The sequence below is a fragment of the Fusarium fujikuroi genome, chromosome FFUJ_chr07 (genome assembly GCF_900079805.1).
Source record: "Fusarium fujikuroi IMI 58289 draft genome, chromosome FFUJ_chr07".
In the NCBI taxonomy this organism is placed as follows: domain Eukaryota; kingdom Fungi; phylum Ascomycota; class Sordariomycetes; order Hypocreales; family Nectriaceae; genus Fusarium; species Fusarium fujikuroi.
Genome location: NC_036628.1, coordinates 481540 through 498208, shown reverse-complemented (window position 1 = coordinate 498208; position 16669 = coordinate 481540). Strand labels below are relative to the sequence as shown.

The 16669-nt window shown below is 49.2% G+C and overlaps 7 protein-coding genes; 4 read left to right on the top strand and 3 right to left on the bottom strand.

Moving 5' to 3' along the window:
* Nucleotides 1-76: 76 nt before the first annotated feature.
* On the top strand, nucleotides 77-629 carry FFUJ_08961 (uncharacterized protein; the record flags this gene model as incomplete). XM_023580280.1 has 2 exons in its annotated part: nucleotides 77-92; nucleotides 136-629. The coding sequence occupies 2 exons, from the start codon at nucleotides 77-79 to the stop codon at nucleotides 627-629; spliced, it is 510 nt and encodes a 169-aa protein (XP_023433932.1).
* Nucleotides 630-765: 136 nt separating this feature from the next.
* FFUJ_08962 (related to translation initiation factor IF-3) lies at nucleotides 766-1647 on the bottom strand (the record flags this gene model as incomplete). Its single annotated transcript, XM_023580279.1, has 1 exon — nucleotides 766-1647. The coding sequence occupies one exon, from the start codon at nucleotides 1645-1647 to the stop codon at nucleotides 766-768; it is 882 nt and encodes a 293-aa protein (XP_023433084.1).
* A 238-nt stretch (nucleotides 1648-1885) lies between these two features.
* FFUJ_08963 (related to IMP1 Protease, mitochondrial) lies at nucleotides 1886-2434 on the top strand (the record flags this gene model as incomplete). XM_023580278.1 has 2 exons in its annotated part: nucleotides 1886-2215; nucleotides 2258-2434. The coding sequence occupies 2 exons, from the start codon at nucleotides 1886-1888 to the stop codon at nucleotides 2432-2434; spliced, it is 507 nt and encodes a 168-aa protein (XP_023433083.1).
* A 356-nt stretch (nucleotides 2435-2790) lies between these two features.
* FFUJ_08964 (probable VAC8 protein) lies at nucleotides 2791-4745 on the bottom strand (the record flags this gene model as incomplete). XM_023580277.1 has 6 exons in its annotated part: nucleotides 2791-3122; nucleotides 3168-3917; nucleotides 3969-4214; nucleotides 4260-4536; nucleotides 4584-4669; nucleotides 4715-4745. 6 exons carry the CDS (start codon nucleotides 4743-4745, stop codon nucleotides 2791-2793), a joined length of 1722 nt encoding a protein of 573 aa, XP_023433082.1.
* A 2353-nt stretch (nucleotides 4746-7098) lies between these two features.
* FFUJ_08965 (probable nuclear protein SNF4) lies at nucleotides 7099-8829 on the top strand (the record flags this gene model as incomplete). XM_023580276.1 has 4 exons in its annotated part: nucleotides 7099-7707; nucleotides 7804-7927; nucleotides 7974-8111; nucleotides 8168-8829. The coding sequence occupies 4 exons, from the start codon at nucleotides 7099-7101 to the stop codon at nucleotides 8827-8829; spliced, it is 1533 nt and encodes a 510-aa protein (XP_023433081.1).
* A 730-nt stretch (nucleotides 8830-9559) lies between these two features.
* FFUJ_08966 (uncharacterized protein) lies at nucleotides 9560-13486 on the top strand (the record flags this gene model as incomplete). XM_023580275.1 has 4 exons in its annotated part: nucleotides 9560-9802; nucleotides 9844-9891; nucleotides 9935-12049; nucleotides 12107-13486. 4 exons carry the CDS (start codon nucleotides 9560-9562, stop codon nucleotides 13484-13486), a joined length of 3786 nt encoding a protein of 1261 aa, XP_023433080.1.
* A 588-nt stretch (nucleotides 13487-14074) lies between these two features.
* Nucleotides 14075-15495, bottom strand: FFUJ_08967 (related to single-stranded DNA binding protein 12k chain; the record flags this gene model as incomplete). XM_023580274.1 has 3 exons in its annotated part: nucleotides 14075-14934; nucleotides 15168-15270; nucleotides 15343-15495. The coding sequence occupies 3 exons, from the start codon at nucleotides 15493-15495 to the stop codon at nucleotides 14075-14077; spliced, it is 1116 nt and encodes a 371-aa protein (XP_023433079.1).
* Nucleotides 15496-16669: the final 1174 nt, after the last annotated feature.

Below are 16669 nucleotides of genomic sequence, written 5' to 3'. Positions count from 1 at the left end.
TTTGTGGGGTATCAAAATTTCCATCCCCCACCAAGCCGAAGTTGCAGATTCAACATCACACTCAAACACCAACAAAATGGCGAAAAAGAAGGGTATGTCCTCTGTCCCGCCTGCACTCCAATCTAACATGTTCAGCACCCTCAATCCACTCCCGCGCCGCTCGTCGCGCAACAGACATCGACATCGACACCGACAAGTCCCTAAAAGAAGTCAAGCCTCCCCGCGATGCTACCCAGCGGCCCTCCGTCCTAGCAGCGCACCACTCAGCCGGTATCACCAAGAAGGCCAAGCGCGGTCGCAAAGAGAAGATGTCTGCCAAGGCTAGGAAACGTCATGAGAAGGGCCTCGAGATGGCTGCTGCTGTTGTGGAGCGTACCAAGAATAAGGTTGAGAAGAGTAAGGGCCGGGGGAGGAATATTCAGCAGAGAAGTAAGAATTGGGATGAGATTAACAGGGTTGCTGAGGAGACTGAGGGTGCGGAGAGCGCGGAGAGTGATGCCGAGGTGAAGGGGCGTGGAGTCGCTATGGATGAGGATATGGATGTTGCGGACGAGACCTTGTCTACAGAGGTCACCGCTCCCGCGGCGGTACCTCTACCCGCTGACGAGGATGGCGATGAGATCCTTTAGTTCTTGGGTCTGGACTTGGAGTTTGGTGTCTAAAATGGGCTCAATATCCGGGATACGACAACCGGACTGATGACTTTCTTTATTCGGCTATAGACTTGACTGGCAGATACCCAGAATATGATGTTATATCAAAAATTTACGCATCCTTTTGAGCGTCGACCTCTGGTGATTCTTCTTTCACCTGTAGTGTCTCACGGGCCTGTTTTGTGATTCCCTCGAGGTAAATCCTCATCGTCTTCCCAACCTCTCCATCTCTTGGCTTGTACTCTCTCGAGCCTAGTTGCTCAATCAGCTTGTTCACCTTGGCGTAGACTTCCTCTGTGGTATCCTCAGACGTCCGTTTCTTCTGCCCCCTCTTCTTGAACCCGAGAATGAGCTCCACCTTCATACCCTTGCTGAGGAACCCGACCAGCTGCTGTGTCTTGACCCCAAGGTCATGCTCGCTGATGGCCCAGCTCATTTCGACTTCCTTGAGCTTGGGTGTGGTCTGCTTGGACAAACGCCGGCGTTGGGCTAATTCACGCTGACGCTCGTATTCTTCCTTCTTGTTGACAATCTTGCAGATAGCATACTGGGTTGGCTTGTCCTTCTTTAGATCACCCGGGATGTAGGGTGTCACCATGCGAAGTGAATCTGTCTCGGGCAGTCGGCTCATGACGTTTTTTGTGAGAAGAGGTCCATCGAACACACCATTATCGAGAACCATGATCTTTGGGTCCGTGATCTCGAAATCTTGGGGGAGGCGATCGCGACCAGACTTTTCAAACTCCTCCTGGGTAGTGTATCGTCGATCGAAACCTCGGTCTTGGCCCTCATCAGCAAACAGATCTACCTCCGTTTCATCTTCGCGTTTCTTTGCTTTTTTATTTCGCGCTTTCAATTGCGATGCGGAGAAGAAGCGGTTCTGTATAGATAGGGCTCGCGGAGGTTGGAACTGTCGTGTGAGGAGACCCTCATGCTGAACGAAGACCCTGTAGAGGGCTCGACGGGAGCTTTGAAGGCATGCAAAGCTGTTCATTCTCGAGGCGCCCTAAAGGAGTGTCTGTCGCGCCGTAAAAGAGTGTAGACAGTCAACAATGGCTTGAATGCTATGACTGATCTATCGTCTTCAGGTGGGCGGTTGATTTCGGCAGAAACGTCACTGTGGGGTGATGTCAACTCTATCCAATCATGTGCTCTTTGCCCTTTCAACACCAAGCTCCCGTCTGGATGGATTTGTTGTAATACACTCAACTCAGCCCGTCAGGGCACTCACGATGGCTTCATTTCATTTCGCCCGCCGTCCTGTGCAGACAACAGTATCCTTCCTCAAGGCCGCTTGTCTCGTGCACCTTGGAATCACGTACGGCTATACCATCAGCCCAGCTCAAGGCCCGTCAATGCTTCCAACATTCACAGTCGATGGTGACTGGATTCTATGTGATCACACGCGTCGCTATGGTCGCGGTGTTTCTGTTGGTGATCTGGTCGTTTACCGCATCCCAATCTTCAACAACCAGTGGGGAGTGAAACGTGTAACAGGCATGCCAGGGGATTATGTCTCTGTCGGAACACCAGGAGAGCAAGGAGAAGAGTTAATGATACAGGTACTTGTTCCATCCTCGTCCCTAGCCCTACTAACTTTTCAGATCCCCGAAGGGCATTGCTGGATTTCAGGAGACAACCTCCCAGCATCAAGAGATTCACGACATTTTGGCCCCTTACCACTAGCTCTCATCTCTGGTACTACAATAGCCAAAATATTACCATGGAACGAACGTCAATGGATGAAAAATGGACTTCAAAAGGTTGAAGAGCTAGACTAATCACGAGCAGTCTAATGTAAATATGTATCATCTCTTATCTGGGTATAGAAACTTACAGCTCTCGTCTAATTACATCATCAACTGCCCAGTAAGTGATCTAGCGATATCTGCCACATGAATCATCAAACAAAGAGAAAGAATACCGTCCTTCAATGCAGCACGTGGCCCTCTCGTACACCGTCAAACACCATTGTTGTAAGAACAATTCTTGAAAGCCCATGACAGGCGATGCAATCCGTATAAAGAGACAACCCTGAAACCAAACATCATTCTTAGAATGTTACATGACGCCAAACACCATATCTCCCAACACCCCATACGCTTCCGCTTTTGAGATGAATAGTCCGCGAATATAGTTAGCCCTCGATGTGAGCCTTGGACATGCTCTGTCCCAGGAGTTCCAGGCAACGTTGAGCTAGGTTGACAACTTCACCCTCATCCTCATCCTCGAATTCATTGTCGGCTTCAATTTGTCGATTTGCGATGCTTCGAATGTGCTCGATGATGTCCTCCGCCTTTCCAATGAGGCCAATAAGAGTCTTGTCCTCGGACTCGAAGAGCTGGAGAAGGGTCCAGACGGCGATGTGCTGGAAGGTAGCATCACCAGACTGCAGGAATCGGCAGAGGTATCCGTGAATTCCACCTTGAGGCTCGGTCCAGTTTTGTACAAAGATTGAGTAGTCACCAACTGCGTTTGTTAGTTTGTGTTTGAATGGCGGTGAGGTTGACTTACCTTTAGAAGAGAGGTTGCCTAGGGCAGCAGCACTGTTGCCTTGGACTTCAATACTTGGCGAATGGGTGAGAGGAATGAGAACACCGCAGACTCCAAGATTCAAGAGATGAGACTTGAGATCATCGCTCAAGGCCAGAACAGCAATAGCAGCGGTCATCTCGGACTGAACAGTGATGGGCACATCAAGAACCAATTGCTTGCACTTTTGAACGGCACCGGCATCCAGGACAAGAGCCTTGTTTCGATCGGAACTGGCGGCAAGATTTCGAAGCGTCGAGATGGCATGGCACTGAATCTCTTCATTGTCGGTAGATCCAAGTAGGTCGACGAGTGGCTTGAGGAAATTGGTTTCGATAATTGGTGACTCGTTAAGAGGATGGATAGAGATGTTTCGTATACAGGCGACAGCAGAAAGGATAAGCGGTAGATAAGAAGATTGGAGGAGTCGGAGAAGAGGGTGAAGTCCATTGGCACGAACGATATCGAGCTGATACTTTTCGTCGGAAGCGAGGTTGCGGAGAGCCAGGGCAGCTTGGCATTGAACCTTGGGTGAAGTCGAGTCCATGAGGTTGACAAGAGATTGGACCAATTTAGGTTCGCTTTGAGCCAGCTTTCGTCGGTTGCTCGCATCGACAGCGATATTGCTGAGAGCTGTGGTGCAGTAGTATTGAACGTCGACATCGGGAGAAGAAAGAAGTTGAACAAGCACGGGAATCGCTCCAGCATTTACCAGTTGTTGTCGGTTCTCATCTACTCTTGTCAGCATGTCATTGCCGTTGCCGTTGCCATATACAAACATACCAGAATGTGTCATGTTCAGCAGAGCGCCAGTAGCATTCCGCTGAACCCGCATATCCCGAGACTTGGCCAATCTTGTCAGGGGACCCAGAGCTCCGGAGCGAGCAATCTTTGCTTTATTCTCCTCATGTGTAGCCAAGTTCGTGATACATCCCACAGCATTGCACTGGACTTCGACATTGGGGGACATCATCTGGCGGATTAAAGGTGTTAGACCACCAAGTTGCACAATGAGAACCTTGTTCTCGGCTACAATAGTCAGCGACTGCGAATGTTTGGCTCCAATGTACATACTGTCAACAGCCAGGTTTCCGAGTGCAGCACTGGCAGCTCGCTGAACTTCGATATCGGGACTCTGGAGAAGGAATAGAATAGGTTCAAGGGTATCGCGGTCAACCTCTCGGACATCTACATTGTTAGACCAGTCGGAAAATCGGGACTCTTTCGTACCTCGTTCAGTAATCTCAGCAAAAGTCAAACTAGCACTTCGTTGAAGATCAATGTTTTCCGAAAAGACCAAGGTGCTCAGAGCACGCAGAGGTTCGCCAGAGAAGAAGTCGGTCTCGCCGCGCTATCACAAAATTAGCAACGATTCGAGCAAAATGGAAGAGCATGTACATTTTCGAGATACTGGAGAAGATCGGCTACAGCCTCTCGTTCGCTATCGGCGAGGACGGGTTCATACAAGCCATCGCGGGCTCGACCTATTGCTGTCAGATGTATACGGCGACGGATAATAGCATGCATACCTCCGCAGCACGAGGAGCTGCAGATACCCATGGCAAACAATAGCACAAAGGCTTGATGAAAGAAGTATGTTGAACGACGGTGAATGAAAGTCGGTCTCGCTTTTGATGCAGTATCGGTCAAGGCTCGGTTGTTGACGAAAGGTCATCCACTTGTCGGCAACGTCACAACAGGGATCCAGATTCGAATTATTATTATCGGGCTCGGTTGTCGGGTGAAGACTACAAAACAATCCTCTATCGGGCAAGGTAAATGACTGACTACCACAGAGGCCAATCACTGGCACGAGATAGTGTCAAGATCGCGGTGAAGAAGGGAAAATTAGTTGGCGATTGCCCAGGTGAGAGATGAATCCGAGGGGGAGTTTATCCTAGCCTCACAGTTGGTTGGCGAGGGAAAGAATGGGGATCGAGACGCGCGCCAGGAAGAAGCAAGGTGAGCGCCGTAGCTCGGGTAGGACCTTCTACAGAGCTCAAACCTAAGCTGCCTGAGGTAAGTAAAGCGTGAGCTAAAGGCAAGAACGGATGAATTGGGGAAGCTACTTCCAGGTACATTGGCGTCCACTATGAGTCCACTTCAGAAGAGGTAGCTACAGGGGGCATCGATGTTCCCTGCAGGAGGTGACCTCACTTGAGGTCATCCGCCGAAGGTAGGGTCCGCCAGGGACGACGTGCGCTATTGTTTAGGTGGTCTAGGGGAGGAAAGAAAATACAGGACCTCAATCCTAAATGACAAAAATACTTAGGTAATTTAGTATAAATTTTGGATATTTTTATTAAGTTTAGGGCATATTTACTAAGCTTAGGATGACCTTTGCTAAATTTATTTTGACACCCTACAGTAAGGGTCGCTGTTTTCTTGCCCCCCCGAGGGTGGTCTAGTGCACGTTAGGTGCAGAGACAGCTGTTACAGTGGACCGCCTCATTATGCTAGCGGTTGTGGAGAAGCTTGGACCGTCTCTTGCTTTTATCCAGACATTTCAACGCCTCATTTTGAGATTATTGAATGATCGTTTGATGAAGATTTATTTCTTATGAAGAGTAGAACATCTACCCGTTGTCATAGCTGGCATCTACTCAGCGCTTATTTGATGGAAATTCACGGAATGTTTCTGCCTTCGATATTGCGTATAGTACTGCCCTTCTGTCGCGTGGCATGTGATAGAGGTATTTCTTGACGTAAGATACAAATCCGAGGTCTACTCTATGCGACCTGATCGATACTCGATTTTGGCGAGTTCTGCTTTCCAAAGATGGTAATTCTCATGTCACACAAGCTGTGCTGCCCATGTGCTTATCGTGCCATTGTTGGGTATCAATCTGAACAAACTTTGGCTGCAAGACATCTGCAACAACTAACTACCCTGCACCACCACAAGGCAGGTCATGGCGGTTGACGTATGAACAGGGATCAAAAGACTATTGGGTGTTTTGAACGACTGGTTGTGATGGATGGGATTGTTGTGAACCGGGCAAACTTGTCCTGGACCCTTCTTGCTTTGATGCCTGTGCAGAGGGCTTGAAGAGACGGTAAAGCTTGGAATGGATCATGCTGAGACATACGAGTTGCTAATCCTGGCTACATCGATATCAGTTCCAAGCTCAACTGATCAGCAAATGGGAATAAAGATTCTGAGATCGAGTGTTGACTTGCAATCTATCCTTCTACATAATGTCTCACCAATTTCTCAACCTGTCAATATCTCTATCTCAATATCTCAGTGACAACTTGCGGGATTTTGACAGGATAGGAATCCTCAAACCATGATAGAATGCACCTCAAACAAACCAGATAGGCTATATTGAATTAATCTGACCAATCCTAATTACCGGAGATGGAATTGTAAAACGGTCAATCTTTGCCAAGACTCGAAGCTCATCGTCGATCCGCCATGACGTTCTGTCTGTCTCCGTCTCCGCCGTGTAGTCCAGGGTCCGGTTAAGATCCAATGTTGGCCATAAGGTTAAGAAGTATGGAGCAGCGTATGCTGTACAGTAATATTATTGCTGGACTTTTGTTGGGCAGACTGTTTCGAGGTGGTTCCCTTATCATTTATTACAAGTCCAAGGTGAGTAAACGGCCGACCGATTGCCGTGACTGATATTTGCTCCTTTTTCCCTTTTACCCTTCAGCACATTCCCTTGCAAATAAATTTGCGCCTTTAATGATATTGAATTATCCTCAACGCCGTCGGATCGTTTTTATCAACTCTAGGCTGATGCTGTCTCTTTTCTTTTCGATTAGCATACGTCTGTGATTTTCTCAGTGATGCGCTATACGTCAGTATTTATCAGGACTTGACAACCTCACTTTCGATCCTCGACCGAACCATCAAATCCTGCCTGACAATTCGAACCGTATTGTGTAGCAGTGATATTTACTTGGAATGGAGGGAAACCAAGAACTTGAACCCGCACGAGGGAATCCAGAAACAAAAGCACCAGCAGATATCAATCTACCAAGCGAACCTCACGAAATTCAAAGTCAAATTGAAGTGACAGAAGCTCAAATTGACGACCCAGCAAAAGAAAACGTCAAATCATGGATCGAAGCCCAAAGCGAAACTCAACCACAACCTCCAACCGAACCGCCAACAGTTGAAGTTGATGATGCTGTCGGAGAGCTGCCCCGCGTTGAAAATACCCCCAGTCCAGTACCTGGCGTGACTGGTACGACTGTAGAAGCTTCGACCACAACCTCAGCTCCAGGCACAGATACCCCGGGACAAGTACAAGAGTCAGCAGCCGAAGCCTCATTTGGAGGAGTTGGAGCTGTTTCTGGATCTGGACCTGGACCGGCTTTGATAACTCCACGCCGGCGGGCTGCATCAACCTCCACTGGCCCCTCCACTACAGCCGCCGCCGGTCATGGTCTTGTCCCTCAATTTGTCGCTCCGTCATCCTACCTCCGACGCAGGACTTCACTCCGAAGCCCAATGGCGCCCACCGAACCAAAGCCTCTAAGTCCTCTGGACAGAGATCAGTTACAGGGTCTGGTATGTTCATCTGCCTTTTGTCTGTCGCATCCGTTTGCCCGTACTTGACGTGGGGCACGCGCGCATCAAAGCCCGACGAGAAGCTAATCTCGACAGAATGCCATACGCGATTTCCTCAAAGTTCGCACCAGTTACGACGTCTTACCTCTATCATTCCGTCTTATCGTCCTCGATACCGACCTCCGTATCAAGAAAGCCATCAGCATCTTGACGCAGAACTGTGCGTCACCCCATACGTCCAGAGTCTAATGCTAACCTTGCCACAGCAATCGTATCGGCACCTCTATGGAACTCTAAAACCTCGCGATTCGCCGGTATCCTCACGAGCACCGACTTTATCAATGTGATTCAATACTATTGCCAGTTCCCTGACGAGTTCAGCAAACTCGATCAGTTCCGATTGAGTAGCCTAAGAGGTTGTCGCCTCTCCATGCAAGCATGACATCGCTGACCATATCAGACATCGAGAAAGCTATCGGCGCAATCCCCATCGAAACTGTATCTGTTCACCCTTCAAAACCATTGTACGAAGCCTGCAGGCGCATGCTCAAGACCCGCGCCAGACGAATTCCCCTGGTCGATGTCGATAGCGAGACCAACAAGGAAATGGTTGTTTCAGTCATCACTCAGTATCGCATCCTCAAGTTTATCGCCGTAAACAACGAACACAACACCGTCCTCTTGAAGAAAACGGTTCGCGACATTGGCCTCGGTACATATTCAGGCATCGCTACAGCTTCGATGGGCAGTTCCGTGCTTGATGTTGTTCACCTGATGGTCAAACATAACATCAGCTGTGTCCCGATTATCGATTCTCACGGACGAGTTCTAAACGTTTTTGAAGCGGTTGATGTCATCCCATGCATCAAAAACGGTGCCTACGACGACTTGGATGGCTCTGTCGGGGAAGCGCTCTGCAAAAGATCCGACGAGAGCCCTGGTATTTACACATGCAGTGAAGGCGATCGCCTGGACTCCATTTTTGATACGGTCCGAAAGAGCAGGGTTCATCGTCTGATAGTAGTGGACGACGATAACAAGCTCAAGGGTATCATTTCGCTGTCCGACATTCTCAAATATGTGCTGCTCTACGGAGTGGAGGATACAAGCAACTGGGCTTGAGTATTGATGAGGTTATAATGATTGCATGCCGCTACGAATAAGGGAGCTCTCAGAGGCGCCGGAGGCAGGCATAGACAGGCGCAAGGGCAAGATGGAAGGTTATCATGTGCATAAATCTTTCGCTATAGACCGTTGACAGGCCTGCATGCATGATACAGTACAGCTGTCTCAGGATGATGACTTGGTAGTGTCAGTGTTACAGTACAGCAAGAGAGGCTTTTCGGCTTCGGGAACCGAGTGGCTGTGAATATCTGGGTGGGATTGGTCAGGTCTCATTCGATGCGACATGCGGATGACGGTCAAACTTGATGCTGCACTCTGACGACATTGGTGCTATCTACCCATTTCAGTATCTTTCGACCATTTCCCACTTTGGTTACTTTTTTGATGCTATTCATATCCAGTTTCTGTGCACAAACACTTCTGTGCTTCTTTGTCCTTGTGCCACTTCTGCCCTGCTCTTCTGCCTGCCACTTGCAATCACTGCTATCACTGAAAACTTCCCCATTCACTTTGTCTGCGTTCCTTCCACTCTAACTTGATCGGTCAGATCCTTCCGTCCTTTCGCAATGAAGTTTCCACTGTTTCGACATCCACGAATCTGCTGTGACACGTGAGAATTTTGTTCAAACACCATCAGCTTTTTGACTGCCTTTTGATACGATATCTTATCCGACGAATGTCAGAATCTCAGCATTAATCACATCTACTTACCGAAAGGCTTTTGCCGATGGATCAGCATTATCACCCACCTCTGGGCCACTATTCTGCGCCAGAGGCTGGCCCTCATCGACTATTACCGTCCAGGAGTAGCTTGTCTCTTCAGGCTACGATACGGCACATAACAGACCAAGGACCTGTACATACCAGCAGAACATGGACGAGTAGTGGCGATCATAATATCCTAAGCGATATCGACGAATTGGGCGATCGAGCCACCTTTGTTCAAGAATACAACCGCCTAGCAAAGAAGGTGAGGGCCTTGAAGAAGTAGAGACCAAGCTGACGACTTAGAATGGGGTGCGAATACTGGTGATTGACGACTTTGACTCTAGGCATACTGTAGGTTGTCGATGGTGTATCTGAGCAATCACTGACAGCCCAGGGAAACGGACTTGGTAGTCCTCGCAAGCAAGGATGGCTTTATCGGATCCTACGGTCCTCTTCCAATCATCCTACAGCAGATACACAACCACGACAAGGATCTCGCCATAAACGCAGTGTCTCCGATCTCGCCCACAACTTGATACATCGTCGAGACCCCAAGATACTTGATCTGCAGTCGATGGTCAGAATATGCGGCAAGAGCATGCTCTACCTCCCACCTGAACACACACCCTCTGCCTTGATACTCCCAACCTGCATTCGAGCTACTGCGCATCACATCGCTCAACATGTAACTACTCGGGGGATCTTCCGTATACCGGGGTCAATCAGAGTAGTCAACACGCTGTTCGATTACTACTGCTGTACCGACAATATCGACATCACAAACACCGTGCGATGCGCAAACCTGCCGATGCATGTGCAGGCTTCTGTCCATGATGTGGCGTCGACTTTCAAGCGCCTCCTTTCGGTGATACCCGGCGGGATACTCGGTTCTTTGGCACTCTTTGATGCGATGGTCGCAATCCATTCGCAGCTACAGGGTGACCCAGAGTTCCCTCGCACCAAACAGACCAAGGTTCGGGCCAGACTCATCGCCTTGGCTATCGCAACTGTTCAATCTCAATTTCGGAGGGAGCTCATATGCGCCGTCTTTGGACTTTTGAGTCTAATTGGAAGAGTGGCAGAAATCACCCCCAGAGAAGATGAAGAAGGCCGATCACTACCCACGGGAGACCTCATGGGCTACAATGCACTAGGCATCGTCTTTGGACCTCTTCTCATAGGCGATTTGCTTGGACTATATTCTATGAAGCTAGCCGCCCCAAAGGCAGGGATGCTGGTGCTTCCATTGAGATCTCCTAGATCACGACAAGATCGGAATGGAAGAAAGACATTCGGCAACGAACTTGGGGCATCTCCAACAATGGACAAAATTATCATCGCCAATACCATCGCAGAAATGCTTATAGTCAATTGGAGAGATGTGGTCCGACAAATGAAATCGCTTGGCATGAATCGACCGCACCCACGATCAACGAGTCAAGACGATCCCAACGAGAATGGTTTTGTTATCAGGAAACCACAAGGCTGGGATCGGGAATGGCGAGGAAGCGATGGAGATCAGATTCCACGAGAAGACAGCCCAGAACCGCCTACACCTACCCTGGGCATATCTAAACAGCGGTCGCGTAGTCGTGGGAGTTCAGCCTCAAAAAGACTTGCAGCCAGACCCAACATTGGTTGCTTAAGTCCAACTGTGGAAGAGAGTGCTCACGACGAGGATAAGAGCCAAATACCAGCACAATTAGGGGAAGGGAGTAGCTATGTTCAAACGCCGCAGAATTTTCAGATGCCAACAGGTGCAGCTCACCTGAAGGACAGCAAGGATGTGGCGGCGAAGGATACACCAGGCGAGAGTGCGCACATTGCTCCAACACCCACCCCGGCTACAAGGACCAGAGGTCTGATCAACCGAGATGGTTCGCATCTGTCTCAAGAGGATGTGCCACCTCGGACATCCTCAAAAAGAGGAACCAAGACAACCCCTATTCAACAAACCAGTCCCGAGGAACCAACAAGCCAGGACACTTCGAGAGTCTCAGCAACGGAGACCCCTTCCATTGAACGAAAGGGTGCTATAAGAAAGAAATATCCTGCAAAGGCAAAAGCCCTAAAGCCACGTCGACAGTCGCTTGCGGTTGAATGGACAAAACCTGCCAGGTCATCAGATACCTCCATGGATAGGCCAGATTCAACCAGCCTGGAATTTTCATCCGAGAAGGGGGCCCTTGAAGCCGCACTAAAAGCGCATTTCGAGGAACTCAGAGAGTTGGATTCGATGGACCAACGCAAGAGTTCAGCTTCTACAAACGTTGATCAGAACTCGGAGATGTCGACTTTTGCCAACACTCCCAATGTTTTGCACTTCCCAATCGACAGATTAGAAGAGGAGAGGGACTACACTATTTGCGGAGACAAAACACGAACACAGACTTTACAGGTGGCCAACTCTGCCTCGACAACACCAAGACAATTTTATTCTCCAATGCAGGTGCCAGCGAGTATTGCAGGAGGCAGCAGTTCCATGGGGCTGGCCTCCCCAAAAAGCCAGGTTGGGACATAGAAAGTCTCTTCTGGTGTACAGGAGGAGCTGCCTAATGATTCACAGAGTCTTGAATACGATGAGACAAAAAAGCAAGCCAAGGGCATTGGCACTGAAACCCCGGAACGACGATACTCTCGAGTTATGTCTTTGCCTGCCGAAACACCAAAGACAGAGAAACAGCGTACTGCATCCTCTCCCTGGTTCTCTGTTCCAAAAAGAAAATCGACGGCGTTAACACGTCCAAACTTGACGCCAACAGACAACCCAGGAGGCGTCAGAGCAATGGCTGCCAAGTTTGAAACCGATCATTCAACCGAGACATCTCCAACAAAACCCAGGAGTGCGAGCAAAACTCAAGATCTCATATTACAATTTTCACAAGAGTCACCCACAAAGAGTATCCGGTCCACAAGATCCGTTTCAACCTTGGGACACAAACGGAATATTTCAATTTCAAGCCAGGACCGGCGTTCTCGACCATCAGCAATAAACACTGTTAGAGATGAGGCTCTTGACCAGAACTTGCGAGTCTCGATCAGGGAGGAGGCAGCAATGAGGGCAGTTGAGCTCCAACAAGCTGACAAAGGGCAAAAGTCAAGCTCCCAGGAGCAACCGGAAATGTTAGCTCAGCGACAGACGGTCCCTAGGAGGAAGCCAGTCCCAGGTTCCAGGGGTAAAGAGGCATCCTTAGAGAATCCACGAAGTCTGGGAACCATGATGCCTTATCCTGAACAGCCTCCTATCGCTCAACACCTTAACCTTATCAGACCAGCATCATCAGCATCGAATACGCAGTACGGGGCGGATCCGTCAGTTCCTCAAAATATTTCAACTCCTTTTCAACGTCCCGGCAGTACAACTACACTTCATGCACAGATTCGAAGTCTCCAACGACAACTAGACCTCAAGACAGAAGAAGCAATCCATTTGAGAAGGCAGCTTGAGGTGCAAGGAGATGCAGATGTTGGAACATTGAGTCAGCAATTACGAGAAGCCAAAAGGGAGGCACAAACGTGGAGGGAAAGGGCAGAGAGCGCAGAACGAAGAATCAAAGTGTTTGAACGATTCACAGCACGACTCAAAGGGATACGGGAGGCTGTAGGAGTCGACACGAGAAATGCCGACACAGACACAGCCAAGTATTTGGATGGGGGTGCGAATGGACAAACAGAAAACACCTTGGAGAATACCATGGGTTACGAGAGTGACAGTTCAGGGAGAACAGAAGATGCTGGCGTCGTCAAAGCCCGGATACGCCGTTGTCTCCATGGCTTGACCGATGGTCCTCCAGACAAACCTTCCTTTGGACTCGACGAAATCCAGAATCCAGGCCCAGAAAGACCCAAGCGGGATATCAGCCCGAGTACACTCGAGGTTTGGATGGCGGCACAAGAGTTGCTACAGCTCGATGAGGTTCAGGGGCAAAGAGAGACGAATAATTGAGTTCTAGAACAAGATTGACGGTGTGGCAAACAGACCTGCGTCCAGGAACATTGGTGGTCCGTTCCACCTGACAGGCTGGGCAAACGTCTCTATCTGAAAGGACCCTGGTGGCAAACTTGATTGTACCTTTTTGAATGTATCAGTTAGATTTTGTGGCAAGGGTGTCTGTGTATCAGAATATCACGGACTTGTCCAAACAACTGCATTGGGTAAATTTTCGATTGTGCATGTCATGCTGCATGAGAGAACTACTCCTGCGATGAAAACCTGTTTCACAGGAGCTTTTGGCCCGATAAACCGATCACTTGAGGAAGCTAAAGTCTGTGCCACTGCAGATCAGGTAAATGGGATTTTGAAATCTCGATCTCTCTTGTATGCATTTTTTACAGACACTGTGCGAAATACGGGATTTCGATTATCATGTGCCAAGATCGTTGGACAGCTGATTGGGCAATGTCGATCCCGCTTTTAGCTCCAAATTTGTGACTTGTCCCCGGTGCAGGGAAACTATCTGATGGATGATGATGCGAACGAATGCTTGTATACCTTTGCGAGTGTATGGCTGCGGATGAATGAGGGAAAAACATGCTATGGTCTCTCGTCAGATGCTCGCTTGATTCGCCATCTACCTGCGTCATCTCGGTTCATCGACACATGAATACGCCCAATCCCCTCTAGAACGGAGTCGAACAAGGCAAATTCTTCAGGGTCTTCTGGTTTAGAGTTCCTGTTGGCCACGCCAGCGGGACGGCTGTCTGCCCCCGAGTAGCGGCGGGAGGACGTTGAAAATGTGGGGGACATGAGAGGTCCATGTGAGAGGTATTGATCTTCTTGTGTCATCGGCGGAGACGGGAGCAGACTCGCGGAAGACATTGACGGCGGAGAATAAGCGGGGGGCGTATAAGGCTGAGCTGATGGTACATAGGATTCTTGGGTGCTCTCTCGATCATAGGTCTGCGAGTTTGAATATCGTTGGTTGGTTTGCGTGCTGACGGAAGAACGCCGAGACATTTCTACGGAATAAGTGCGAGAGACTGTGTCTTCTGGTGGCGATGGTAGGAGTGAACCTAGAGAAGGATTTGGAGTCTGTGAGATGTGAGAAGGCCCAGATGGGTAGAGAGGAGTAGAGGTTCTTGACTGAATGTCCCGGCCAAGAATCATATCGGAACTGGATGTTGTGAAAGACATTGCGGTGGTAGGTCTCGTCTGGCCATGTATCGAATGCGTATGACGCTGCAGTCTCTGTGCAGCACTGTGTAGGGGTCTCGAAGATCTGATAGTTCCAGTCGAGGCTGAATCAGGGGTTGTGATTGATTTTCCATCTTGGCCGGCGGAATAAGCTTGTCGTTGTCGAGGGGGAGAAGTGACAGCGCCAGCCTTGGTAGGCGAGGTCCAGACCATGGCCACACGTGGGGTGTATGCCTGCGAGGACTGGTAAGGGCCATGATCTGGTTGACCCCGTCAATTGCCTGCAAAGATGGATGGATGCTTGTGTGTCGCCTGCACAACCGAGCTGTACAACCCAAAATCTACACATATTAGCTGTCATCCGAAAACGGCATAGTGAACTGAATCATGCTTTTCAACTGCCGAGCACAATGGGGAACAGATTTGCATTTTGTGTGATGTTGTAACGTCGGTACGCCATAATGACGACAGAAAGACGAGCTTGTTGACTTACCCACACCAGTCCCCAAATCCCGGGATGTCAAAACCTTGATCGACAGGTCCGGATTGACTTTTCCAATGACTTGCACACCGTTACCATTTGTGAGATGTGCATCCTGAAAGGTTAGCTCAGTGTTGCAGTGCATTCTGATGTCGTGACACTGACACCAGATTTGATGTCAACTCACCCTGTTCAACAAGACGGTGACTGTGCCCTCTGAGTCAAGAGTAGCCTGTTCACCTCGGAGCTGCGTAACCTTTCCCACGAGCATGACTACTTTGCCAACAAAATTGTCAAGATAGGCAGCAGTGATACGCGGGGTTGAAAGTTGCTCAGCCATGGTGTTTGGTTTTCCTTTGCGATCAAGCTAGAGAGATAAGGAGATGGAAGAGATAAGCGAGCAGACAGGGGTTGTGTCTCAGATGCTTGGTTGACAGACAGGCAAGCGATGTTGGTAAGAGGTTGGACGATGAAACGCATGGGAAGCTGTTGGCGATAAATGCGGAGGGGAAGCGCGTTGAGCTTGACGCGTAGTCACGTGAGAAACTTGTCACGTGATTCGCAGTATTCCTGCCATCGCAGCATCTTTATGTATGCCTTTATCTTCCCTCATTGAAATCCATGGATGGAACCTGCTTATTGTCTGACAAGCTGTCAATTCTACTCGAGAATTAAACAGCCCATCTCTTCGTCTTCAAAATTGATTCTAGCCACTGGCTGTGGTCGCCTATTCGGACCCTTGCCCGGTTCCTCCGCTCAACCAGGTTCAACAAGTCTCATTCCCACGATAAACCCGCTAGTCAAGCCAAGAAAGCCCCTACGGTACGGAACACATTACCCTTGACAGGCCTGCAGCGCATAACCTTATTCGCTCAAGTCCACCCCGCTCCTCGAATCTGTCAAAGCCTAGCCAATGTCGGAGTAAAAGCTCCGGAATGATTAGCTGAGCCGCCATTGACCAGAGAGGGGAACTGGAAAGTGAAAGTACCTAGTGAAGGATGCACAGTTTATCAGTCCTCCCAAACTGTGTCTTGGTTTTCGGCCCAATGCCACGGCAGACACGCTGTAATAAAGTCGGAGACCAAGACAAAGAACTCCATCACATATCCAGGAGTTCATAAACCCTGCAGGCACCGAGTTATACGGCGTTTCCCGTATGTTAAAATTTATCAGCTTGCAGCAGGCCACGCATCCGAGGTCGATCCTTACTCTATGTGGGTGCCAAAATCCTGATCATGTTTGTCGATCAGTTCGAGATATCTCTTGTCACAACCATGAGTATTGGATGCAATGGATTGCCGGCTTGACTAACCATCACTGGAAGGACCCTGTGTGGATCGGGAATGACACTTCACTCCAGAAATCAACTCATAACCAAAAGACAGGAATGAGGTTCGTCATGATCTTCATTTATCGGTCCAATGGGCGCTCCGGCTGTCAAAGGATCAAGCTCTTGACTTGATAATGACCATTCCTATGATATGAAGCTTGAGTTGCCGGTTAACATGATAGGT